Source organism: Cynocephalus volans, chromosome 10, assembly GCF_027409185.1.
Source record: "Cynocephalus volans isolate mCynVol1 chromosome 10, mCynVol1.pri, whole genome shotgun sequence".
Lineage (NCBI taxonomy): Eukaryota > Metazoa > Chordata > Mammalia > Dermoptera > Cynocephalidae > Cynocephalus > Cynocephalus volans.
The window spans coordinates 2,066,387-2,078,746 of record NC_084469.1 but is presented as its reverse complement, the minus strand read 5'-3'; the positions used below and the strand labels follow the sequence as shown (position 1 = coordinate 2,078,746).

The 12,360-nt window shown below is 39.9% G+C and overlaps 1 protein-coding gene across 5 annotated transcripts in view; it reads right to left on the bottom strand.

Annotated features, from left to right (window-relative positions):
- Positions 1–12,360, bottom strand: part of STAT3 (signal transducer and activator of transcription 3) — a 57,241-nt gene that overhangs the window by 12,246 nt on the left and 32,635 nt on the right. For all 5 annotated transcript variants that reach the window (XM_063109528.1, XM_063109524.1, XM_063109527.1 and 2 more), the window contains exons 5-14: positions 8,553–8,648; positions 8,306–8,387; positions 8,006–8,100; positions 7,682–7,833; positions 5,037–5,195; positions 4,810–4,902; positions 3,939–3,998; positions 435–464; positions 242–335; positions 92–139 (exon numbers count right to left, since the gene is read on the bottom strand). In XM_063109528.1, coding sequence (XP_062965598.1) covers positions 92–139; positions 242–335; positions 435–464; positions 3,939–3,998; positions 4,810–4,902; positions 5,037–5,195; positions 7,682–7,833; positions 8,006–8,100; positions 8,306–8,387; positions 8,553–8,648 — 909 coding nt within the window. The remainder of the gene's footprint in view (positions 1–91; positions 140–241; positions 336–434; positions 465–3,938; positions 3,999–4,809; positions 4,903–5,036; positions 5,196–7,681; positions 7,834–8,005; positions 8,101–8,305; positions 8,388–8,552; positions 8,649–12,360) is intronic.

The following is a 12,360-nucleotide window of genomic DNA, read 5'->3' as shown; positions in this document are numbered from 1 at the left end:
ATGTCTCTAATTCTGGGCAATAGGGAGGCTCTTTCTCTCTCTACCCCCTCAAAGAAAACCCTCCCAGTTGGCTTTCATCAACAAAACTCACGTCACAATTGGCTCGGCCCCCATTCCCACATCTTTGCTCCCTCAGGGTCTGCAAGAAAAGAAAAAGCCATCTGTCACGGGAGGCTCTCCCCTACCCTCTTCCTCTGCCAGATGCTGTTTGTGAAGGGGAGTGCAGGCTCTTCCCACATACCAAGTGTTTGAATTCTGCAGACAGGCTGCCATTGTTGGACTCTTCCATGTTCATGACTTTTGTATTTGTGCCCAGAATGTTAAATTTCCGGGATCTGAATCGCAAGAAAAAAAACCAACCACAGAGGTGACTGGGTGCCCAAGGATAAAGTTAGATTAAACAGAACAAAAAGAAGCTTCTAGGCTGAACTTACCCTCTGAGAGCTGCCACATCCCCGGAGTCTCTGTTAAGAACACAGACTGTTGTTAATAAAACAGGCCCTGCGTTTCTTCAAAAAGCCTACTTTGACCACATGTTATTTACTCTGATGGAAAAACTCCTGTGCTCCTGGAAATTTCTTGAAACATCACATATTTTACATAAACATACAATCCTGTACACACTTGAGCAGTAAACACAGTTGGGTGCCTACTCAGCACCTACTTTCCCCCTTCTTGACAGAAGCTTGATTCTGCCCAGGTAGCCTTTCAATCCGCACCTCCAGGGGAAGCCTTGCGTTACGTTCATTAGAATAGAATCTGCCCACAACACAATGGTCCAGGGGTGAAGACATGACCAACACTGTCTCGATCAGACCAAAGGCAGGGAACTGTATCCCAGGCTGGCTTATACTCCACAGCTTCAACCAAACATGAGCGAGGAAGCCTGTGGTCTTAAGAACAACCCACATGGAACTTGAGCATGCAGGTGATACTTACGATGGCAGAGAAGAAAGAAGAGCCCTTGAGAACATCAATGAGTCACTATGTCACCATCATCAGGAACTTGCCCAAACTCTGCATTTCCAGTTATAATGGTTTGCAAAAATCCTTACTATTTAAGCCACACAGGGTTTTCTGCAAAGGTTTGCTGTTACTTGCAACTCAGAGCACCCCCTTTGATATAGCTAGAAATACTCTTTCTGGTGTGTTCACTCTTTAACTCTATGTTTTGAATATATAGTTTATTATACAGTCACATTTCTGTCTTTTCCTTTTCTTTAAAATTTTGAATACTGTTTAAAAGTTCTTCTTGGAGGGGATAAAAAATTTTAAAAAATAAAATAAAATAAATAAAAGTTCTTCTCCATTTCAATATATTGCTATACATTCATCTATGCTTTAAGAATAATAGCTATTTATTAAATAATGCACTCATGTAGGTTTACAGATAAAAACTGATTTTTAACCATTCAGAAGACATCTTTCCATATATTACATTTTAGAACCTAATAGTCCTAGTTATCAGGAAGTTCTTCCTCATGTCTAACCTATATTTCTTTTTTTAACATTCCTTTTTTGTATTACAGCTTTGATGTATAATTGACAACCAATAAACTGCACTATTTAAAATGTACAATTTGATGAGGTTGATTTATGGATAAATACTACACACACCTGTGAAGCCATCGGCACAATCAAGATAACATACATATCCATCACCCCCAAAAGTTTCCCTGTGCCCCTTTGTAACCCATCCCCGATCCCATACTCTACACCCCCGCCCCTGTCCTCAGACAACCACTGATCTGCTTGCTGCCACTACAGACTCATTTGCATTTCTAGGATTTTATATAAATGGAAACATAAAGTATGTACTTTTTTTTTTTTTTAGTCTGGCTTTTTTCACTCAGCATAAATATTTTGCTGAGTGTTACAGGTATTAACGGTTCATTCCTTTTTGTAAATAAGTAGTACTCCATTGTATGACATACCACAAATTAATCATTCATTCTCCTGTCACTGCAAATTCATCTATTAATGGACATTCCTGTGCATATGCCTTCATTTCTTGTGGGTTAATATCTAGGAATAGAATGACTGGGTCATAGGGTAAGTACATGTTTAACTTTTCAGGAAACTGCCAAACTTTTTTCCAAAGCAGTTGTACCATTTTGCCATTTACCACTATTTCATTATATATTCACCTATACTTTCAAGACACTTTTGTTTTAAATGTGTAAATACATCTAGAATTTATTCTGATGAACCATAAAAAGTAAAATTCTAACTTTCCACTTGAACCCTCAATATCAAGTTGTCCCAAAACCACTTTCTGAATAATCCATCCTGTCCTAACTGAATAATCCATCCTTTCATAACCAATTTGAGATAATATTTTGAACATTTATTAATTCTTTATATAAACTTGAGTTCCATTTCTGGACTTTAGATTTTGTTTCAACTATCAGTTTATTCCTGCCCTAGTAACACACTAATTTTGTAACTGAAACTTTGTGATATATTTTAATATCTAGCAGGGCAGCTTCCCATATCACTACACCCCTATTATTTTTATTTATTTTAAAAGACTTTTTGGAAAGTAGAATGGTGCTTGCCAGAGGCCAGAGGGAAGGAGAAGTGAGGGGTAATTATTTAATAGGTATAGAGTTTCAGTTTTGCAAGATGAAAAAGTTCTGGAGACCTGTTGTACAACAATGTGAATATTCTTTTTTTTTTTTTTTTTTTTTTTAAAAGATGACCGGTAAGGGTTCTTAACCCTTGACTTGGTGTTGTCAGCACCACACTCAGCCAGTGAGCGAACCGGCCATCCGTATATGGGATCCGAACCCGGGGCCTTGGTGTTATCAGCACCGCACTCTCCCGAGTGAGCCACGGGCCGGCCCCAATGTGAATATTCTTAACACTACTCCACTATACACTTAAAAATGGTTAAGATGGTAAATGTTAAGTGGTTTTTTTTTTTTCCTCCCATAATTAAAAAATTTTAGGGTTCAAGTCCCTGGACTGGCCAGCTGTAAAAAAAAAAAAAAAAAAAATTTTTTTAAACAAATTTGTTTACTATCTTTGCTTACTTTTTTCACCTAAGTTATAACTTGAAAAGCATTTTGTAGATTTTTAAAAATACTATTCACATTTTGGCTGGTGCTACACTGACTGGGAAGAATCAACATCTTTATAGTAAAATTACAAGTTTGCAATTCAGGAATATGATTGGTCTCATCAATTTTTAAAATATCCCTCCACAGCTAAAATTTCATAGTTTTCTTCAAATAGATCCTAAATATTTCTAAGTTTTACCACAATATATTTTTTTATCTCTGTTGCTTATTGTGAGATCATTTTTCTTTTTTTGCTTCCTTTTTTTTTTCCCTGTGTGGGGGACGTCTGGCCAGTATGGGGATACGATGAACTTACTGTGAGATCATTTTTCTCTTATAGTGCTAATACACAGTTACTAATTATTGCATATTTATTTACTTATTAAACCTAACATCTTTGCCAATGCCCTTATTTCACTAATAATTGTTTTCCAGTTTATTCTCATGTAATTTCCAGATAATCTCTTTTCTAATCTCTTCAAAGGGTATGAGCATTTTAAATTTTGAAAGGTACTGTGAAATTTTTAAAGTGTTCCACTCTATGGTAAAGTGTGGAACAACAACAACAAAAAGATCCATTCTCTCTCTATATTCTCAGTTTTATATTATATGCGTAAATTTTATTTACAAGTAAAAAACTAAATAAAGAAAAAGAGGACTGATGGTCACAATAGCAATCACAACTCAAATCTTTAGCAGCTTTGTGGTTTTGTTCAGGCACATAACTGACAATGCACTGAAAGGTTTTCAGGAACTTTTCTTCACAAAATGATCTCTCAATGGAGATAAAGTCTGTAAGTACAAATGATGCCCGTCAAAACTCTCATTTTTCTGTCTCTCATCTGAAAAAAAGGAACTAAGATTAGGAGTACTTACTTGTCAATGCATACTTTAATTTTAAGCTGATAATTCAACTCCGGGAATTTGACCAGCAACCTATTTTTTAAAAATCCAGTTAAAACAAAAAAGTCAGTAGATTCCCCCATAACCTCTAGTTAAAGAAATGTAAAATTCATAACTCTTCATTTCTAAGAGGTGAATAAATCACAATCCCAAGTTCCTCCTCCAACCAATGCTATCTTGATCTTAAGTTAAGCATCCCCCTTCAGGCCAAAAGACACTAAAAAAAAGCCCAAGAACTACGAACTTAGACAAAGTTGTGAGAGATTCACAAAAAGATAGTAAAAGCCATTTAATAAAAAATATTACAAGAACACATGCTCTGCAGCTGGTATTCTTTCTATTAAACCTGAAATTCAACACCACACTAAATATCTGAGGAGGGAAATTTCACTGCAGATGGGCAAAACCCCAGCATACCTGTACTGATGTGCGTGTGAAAGGAACACTTCACCCTACAGGCCCCCCACGCACCTACCCTGGGGCCTCTTGGCAGCTATGTCATAAAGCCTTACTCCTTTCCTTAAAATCCTCAGGGAAAAGTCAGCTTAAAGAACAGAAAAGAATCGACATTACCTTGCCCCTTTTGGAGAGCAGAAGGAGAAGCTATGGTCTAAGGCTCTAGGCCGCAAATCATAGGAATATGGTAAGGGAGCCTCAAGAAGAGTTCTATTCTTTCACTTTTGACGTGAGAATCAAAGAGCAAGTCAATGTTACGCCAACAAACTCCATACGCGTTATAGGGCTGCCTGTGACACCTGGAAAGAACCCTGGCCACCAACTGTGCTCTCACCCAAGCGTGTACCTCAATAAAATATCTACCCTAAGTGGCAGTGCTGGGGCTTACCTGACTTTGGTAGTAAACTGGACACCAGTCTTGATGACCAGCGGCCGGTCGGGATGCATGGGCATGCAGGGCTGCCGCTCGACAACAAAAGCACTGACGGGGGAAAAGGACAGCAGTTCAGCAGTGTTCGGGCTGAAGGCTGAAGTCAGCCAATCTCTCCCTTTAGAACATGACTTTTTTTTTTTTTTTTTTTTTGATGTAGGAAAGAGAAATGGATTCTAAGTTACCTTTTCATTAAGTTTCTAAACAGCTCCACAATTCTCTCCTCCAGCATTGGCCGGTGCTGTACAATGGGGTCCCCTTTGTAGGAAACTTTTTGCTGCAACTCTTCTAGTTTCTTAATTTGTTGGCGGGTCTGAAGTTGAGATTCTGCTAATGAGGTTATCCTGCCAATAAAATAAGAAAGTCAGCAGTTATCTAAATGTGTGTATACAGGTGAGTTGGAGAAGGGGCAGGGAATACCATAGATATAAATACCACTAAGAAGTCCCCTGAAACAAGAAAGGGGATTTTTTTGTGTGGTAATATATACACAACATAAAATTGACCATTTTAACCATTTTAAGTGTACAGTTCAAGGGTATTAAGAAAATAAGAATATATTTTGCTTTTGTTTATTTGTTTATTTTTATTTTGGTTTTGGGTTTTTTTTTTTTTTTGGTGGCTGGCCAGTATGGGGATCTGAACCCTTGACCTTGGTGTTATCAGCACCACACTCTACCAACTGAGTAAACCAGTCAGCCCCCTTGCCTTTTTTTAGACCCTTCCTAAAATTTAAAATTTCAAAGAGGGGGCTGGGTGCAGAGGAAAAAGTGTTAAACTTATACCACTAGGAGGCTGCTGTGGGTTGATTGAATTTTGTCCCCAAAGTTCATATATTAGAAGCTTAATTCACACTGCAACAATTGAGGGTGGGAAATCTTACTATGGTAATTGAAAGGTGAGGACTAGAAGAGATGATCAGACTGTAGGATCATGCTGTAGTAAATGGATTAAAATGGTAGTCAGGGGCGTGGTTCTGAGGGCTTTAAAAGAAGAGCACATGCGAGGTTAGCCTCTCTCTGCTCCACCATTTTCTGCCATGTGAGACCCCTGGTCACCACTGCCACCACCAAGATCCTCACCAGATGTTTTCCAGCACTGTGGACTTCACAGCCTCTAAAAATGTAAGCAATAAGTCTTGTTTTCTTTATAAATCACCCACTTCCGAGTATTTTGTTATAGCAACAGAAATAGACTAATACAGAGGCATTAATGGAGTTATCACTGGAAAGTGACAAGCATTACAGCCCAGATATGGAGACCATGAAATATGGAATTTGGCACTCACTTTCCTCATCCTACCTTGTCCATGTACCAAAATGTGAAGACTGGGAAAAACAGGAGATCAGACAACCCAAGAAGACTTGGGTTTAAGCCTGCTCTAACACTTGCTATCTGTGCAGGCATGGCCAGGCCCCTTTGCCATCATGGCCCTTAATGTCCCCTGGCATGAAGAGAAGGGGTTGAACTGCATGATCCCCATGAGTCCTTCCAATGTCAACCTTCAAAGGATCAAAGGACGTGACATTATGTTTCAAAACAATGATAGCATGCATACAGAAAAAGTGAACAGAGAAGGAGACAAAGCTGATTAAGTCTGTCTCCAAGAACAGACAATATTAGTGTCTCTTTTCAATGGTCTACCACTAGTTCAATAAAGACTAAAAGACCTCAAAGAGAGAAGGTGAACAGAGGGGGCAGAGGATAGCTGCAGAGATTTCTGAGCTCCCTGGCTCCCTTCTGTCACTTCTATCTTCCCATTCCCAGAACTTCCTGGTTCCCTGATCAGGAAGCATTTAAAATTGCTTTCAGTAAATTAACAACGCTCAAGATTAGTAAGGATATGAACAGACAGGCATTCTCATGTCAAGTTGTCCTAAATTTCTGGTTTCATGCTCCACGTATCTGGGTCCCCCTCATGTCAAGTTTCTGTACTAAGTTAAGCTGGTGCAGCATGCTCATTACCAAGCCTTGCACAAGAAGGTGCTCAATAAAGAAAGGGACTGGCCGGTTAGCTCAGGGGAGCACAGTGCTGTAACACCAAGGTCAAAGGTTCAGATCCCTGTACCGGGCAGCCACAAAAAATAAAAAAAATAAAATAAAATAAAGATTTGCTGAATGGATGAAAGTAAAAGAGCAGATTACAGAAGAGTATATATACAAAGAATGATCCCTCATGTAAAACTGTATAGATTTCTATCTTTATGTGTATATACCTAATGACATGTCTAGAATGATAATCACAAAAATTTTAACTACTGGTACCACTACATGACTAGATTTTTTTTTTTCTTTTTAAGATAACCGGTAAGGGGATCTTAACCCTTGACTTGGTGTTGTCAGCACCACGCTCTCCCAAGTGAGCTAACAGGTCATCCCTATATAGGGATCCGAACCCGTGGCCTTGGTGTTATCAGCACCGCACTCTCCCAAGTGAGCCATAGGCCAGCCCTACATGATTAGATTTTAAATGATCTTTCTTTTTTGATTTTCTGTATTTGATATTTCTTCCCATATAATGAACATGCATTGTCTTAGATTACTAAAATAACTAAAATACAAATTCAGACTGCATGTTAAACACAGTTAAACCAAAAAAGCTTTATTCAAATTATTAAATAAAATATATATAAAATATAGTCATATAAATACATTCTTATAAAAAAAAAATTGTCCAAATAAAGTGAAAGCTTTAACTCCTGGACTAAGTTTGAGTATGTAAAAGTCCTCACCCTAGAGATATAGTCCCAACTCTGTGGACCTGCAATTATGACCATAATTTTACACAGCTTTCTAAAAGAAAAGGAAAAGCTTCCCTTTCATCTTTTACCAGTTTTCAAGACGGTCCAGGCAGATGTTGGGAGGGCCTCCAATGCAGGCGATCTGTTGCCGCCTCTTCCAGTCAGCCAGCTCTTCATCCGTGAGAGTTTTCTGCACGTACTCCATCGCTGACAAAAGCCCTGCCAGCTCACTCACAATGCTCTGTTTGGAAACCAAAACAAAGTTAGAAAACATTTCCTCAAACGGTCTCTAACCACATTCTTTAGTCAATTCCAGAGAAGGAACTTTTTAGAAACCAAGAAAGTTCTGCCACGAGATGCCGAAATCCTACGGGTGAGCGAGACACTTGGGCGAAGTTGTCCATGGCTCTTACCCTCCGCATCTGGTCAAGGGCAGTAAGCATCTGTTCTAGCTGCTGCATCTTCTGCCTGGTCACCGACTGGTTGTTTCCATTCAGATCTTGCATGTCTGGGGAAGAAGGAAAAACTCCTTAACCTGAGAGAATACTCCCATCCTTAATAACTAGGCTCCCTTAAGCACCAGTAGCCCCTGCGTGTGCACACCCCCCACCCCCACCCAAAGTCTGAACAGAGTTGAAACAAACATGTCCTTAAACTCAGTAACACAAACTCACTTTCTACAGAAGATTTTAACGTCTCTAATATTCACTTGCCTCCTTGACTCTTGAGGGTTTTATAGTTGAAATCAAAGTCATCCTGAAGATTCTCTACCACTTTCATTTTTTGTTCTAGATCCTGTTTAAAACAAACAAACAAAAAACAGAAGTGAAAAAAGATCTCGTAGAGGAGAGGGAAAAGGTTTCTGAGAAGAATTAAAATGAAGCCAAAACCTCAAAAAAGGCACACGCGACTCACAAGCAATACCCCCAAGAAGAGGCTCCCTGCCGAGCCCTGCCTCACCTGAACTCTCTTCCGGACATCCTGCAGGTGCTGCTCCAGCATCTGCTGCTTCTCTGTCACCACAGCAGCCGTGGGGTGGTTGGCCTGGCCCCCTTGCTGCCAAAAAGTAGTCAATGCACAGATGAACACACATGTGGAGAAAAAAATACCCCTGGTCTGGTCTCCATCCCACCATACCTCCCCTTCCTGTTTGTGAGAGGAAGGGAGACAGGCTGAGGCACTGCCAGTGGTGCCCTGGAAGCCCTTGCCTAGATCTACCTGTATCGCTGCCTTTTTATGGACAGGTCATATTATAAACACAATCTGTGTAATGTTCTAGGAGACCACATGTTGAACCAAGACACGGTCCCTGCCTTCAAAAAGCTCATGGGTAGGTACGTCAAAAACTTCAGAACAATTTATGATGGCAGATGTTGATGCCTATTTAAACACAGTGTCTAATACATTTCTGTATTGATAACATGGACAATAAAAAAAATCCACCCTGACCCAGGGATGAAATTCCAAATCAAGAGATATTAACTCTGGGGAGAAGGGGAGGCTGGTACCTTGAAAAGGTCAAATAGCACATGAAACTTAAAAACGAAACGATAGGTTTTGTCCAAGTAAAGTAACAGGACATGTTCTAACAGACCATGTAGAGGCTACAGTGATAAAGACAGTGTGGAAGTGGCTCAAGGACAGAGATATCGATCAATGGCACAGAACTGAGAGTCCAGGAAAGACATTATCTACTCAGTCTTCCAAGCTAGAAATCCTCAGGTGTCTTTGATTTCTTCCTCACTTTGACACTGAGTCACCAAATCCTTTTGGCTCTATATTTTGTAATCTCTCAAATTGATTTCAAGTGCCAGTGGCTCAGATCAGGCCCCAATTCTTGATCTCTTTGCCTCTAATCTCTCTCACTTCCAATCTGTTCTCTACATTGCTCCCAGAAGTCTTCAAAATAGATCTGAATATGCCAGTTTTAGAGGGAGACATTCTCTCCCTTTTCCCATGGACCCTCTCCAAGCCCACAGAATACAGACTGCATAGAAGTTTTGGTAAGGCAGCCCTCCCCCGCCCCCATGCTCTCCACAGTGGGAGTGACTCATCTGATTGGTAAAATTGAGAGAAAGACTCTGCACACAGAGATCTTCAAAGAGCCCAGCACTTAAGCTGTTTCCTCTTCTCCCTTTTGCCTTCCTGTGGCACACCTGAGGCAGGGGCAAGGGCCTGGTTTCTAGAAGCAGTTCTGGAGACCTCACTCTCTGTAGTCAATGGGTGTTATTGATGGTCTCTGAAGCTCCATATGGATGGGTGATGAGGTACTCCTCTGCAGACCCAATCTCCCCACTCCAAGATCTAATGCAGGGCACAGTCTTTATAAAAAGCCACTGTGGTTACCAGCTCAAGCCATGGCTTTCCCGTCTAGCTGTACCAACAATTCAGCTGATATTTTAATCTGTATTTGATTCCCATGTCTATTTCTCGATTGGTACAGCACTTAAGAGGGAAAAAAGATGTGATTAATTATCACCCAGAGAAACCCACTTCTAAACCCTTTGTAAAAACTTTATTGGCTCCCCACTGCTTCCAGGTATAAACATCTCTGCCTCACACAGAAAGGTGTTTCACACAATCTGGTAACAACTTAACCTTTCCTTCCCTGTGCCTCAAGCTCTTCCCCCTACGTAGCATGTTTTCACACTTTACCTCTCCACACACTGGCCACTCAGCCTGGCATGCTCTTCTGCCCAAGCACACCTGAATTCACTCACTTTCAAGTTCAGTTCGAATGTTTGCTCTCCTATGAAATCTTACTCCATTTACTTAGACAAAATGACTCACATCCTCCTCTGTGTTTTTCTCACTTTGAGTGTTTGTGTACCTATAATCCTAACCACCCTGACAGCCCCTGGGTAGCAGGGTTCTATCGGCTAGAGGAAGAGATGTCATCCCACGCTAGACATTGAAGAACATGCCAGATGATGTAAACAGAGAAAAACAGTGAGGCCTGGTTGAGGCCTACAAATATCCAAGTTTTAGCTGCATATCAGGGGTTGCAAACTTTTTCTCGAAAAGCTGAGTATTAAATATTTTTGGCTTTCTGGGTCAAACAGTCTCTGTCACAAATACTCAGCCCCACCAATGCAGCAAGAAAGTAGCCACAGATAATGCATAAATGAATGAGTATGGCTGGGTCCTGAAAAACCTTCATTTACAAAAACAGACAGCAGGCTGGATTTGGGCCATGGTCATAGTTTGCAGACCCCTGATCTATATGATTGAAAACATCCTTGGGATATCTTCTTTCCTACCTCCCATGGTAAAGTTGGAGCCTCTAACCAAACTGACTTAAACCCAATATTTGTATCTTGTTGAACAGGATGAAAACATAAAAGATTCTCCACAACAGAAAACCCTGGTGATGCATGGGCAAGGGCCTCTTTGCTTGTCTCCTGGTCACCTGCATCAGTTTTCTGCTTAAAATTCTTCAGTGGGTCCTCATTTCTCACGACAGTGGTGATGGGGACGACGGTGATAGTAGCAGCAACAGGAAGCAGTTAACGTTTATTTCACATTTATGTGTTAGATACCATTCTAAGCATTTTACACGTATTAATTCATTCTATGACGTAGGTACTATTACCATTCCCGCGGGAGAAACAGAGTAAATAATTTGCTTAAGATCACAAAGCAAGTGGTAGAGCTGTGGGGTTCCAACGCAGGCAGTTCGGCCCCTTGTGGTAAACTGCTCATCCAAGGCCCAATTACCAGGCATGACTAATTAAGAACATCTTCATGTGGCCCTTAACTAGCTTATCTTCTCCTACACAGCCAGGTGCTGAACTTTCTACACTTCTCCCGAGAACATGTGAGTTTATGTTTCAGTCTCTGAACATGATCTGCTTTCTGCCTGGAGTGCTCTCTCTCATCCTCTGCCTGATGTACTTTTAATCAGCCTGAAGTCTTAGCTCCAACACTACTTCCTTCCTCTGCGATGCCTTCCCTGATTCTCTAGGTTAGACTTAGATGTTGTTTCTTCTCTGTTCCTGCTACATTTTTGTCTTTGAAAAGAAAAAAGTGAAAAAAAAATTTTTTTAAAGAAAAAAAGAAAAAGAAAAAAGTGTACACCCACGTCCACAGCAGCATTATGCACACTAGCCAATCAACAATGAATGGATAAACGATATGTGGTATATACATATAACGGAATATTATTCAGCATTTAAAAAGAAGGAAAATCTGACACATGGTAAAACATGGACAAACCTTGAGGACATTAAGTGAAACAAGCCGGTCACAAAAAGACAACTAATGTATGGTTCCACTTATATAGATACCTGGCACAGTCAAATGTGTACAGACAGAAAGTGAAAGGAGGGCTTCCAGAGGCTGGGGGAAAGGGGAAATGCGGAGCTTTGTTCAATGCATACAGAATTTTAGTTTTGAAAGAGTTCTAGAAACTGGTTGCACAATAATGGGAATGCACTTAACGCCACTGAACTGTAAACTTAAAAATGGTTATAATAGTAAATTTTATTTTATATGTATTTTTCCGGAAAAATACATTTTATATGTATTTTTCCAGAAAAATACATTTTATATGTATTTTTCCGGAAAAATACATTTTATATGTATTTTTCCAGGCCGGGGGGGGGGGGGGTAGGGAAAAAAAGTCCCTGATTATAGGATTTTTTTCTCTTTTTTTCATTGATTATAGGATATTAATGGAAATAAAACTCCTCAGAGAAAGTAAAAAAGTCTCCTATAACTTTAATGATTTAGTATGTATCTTTCTGGATTTTTTCTCATTTATATCAAT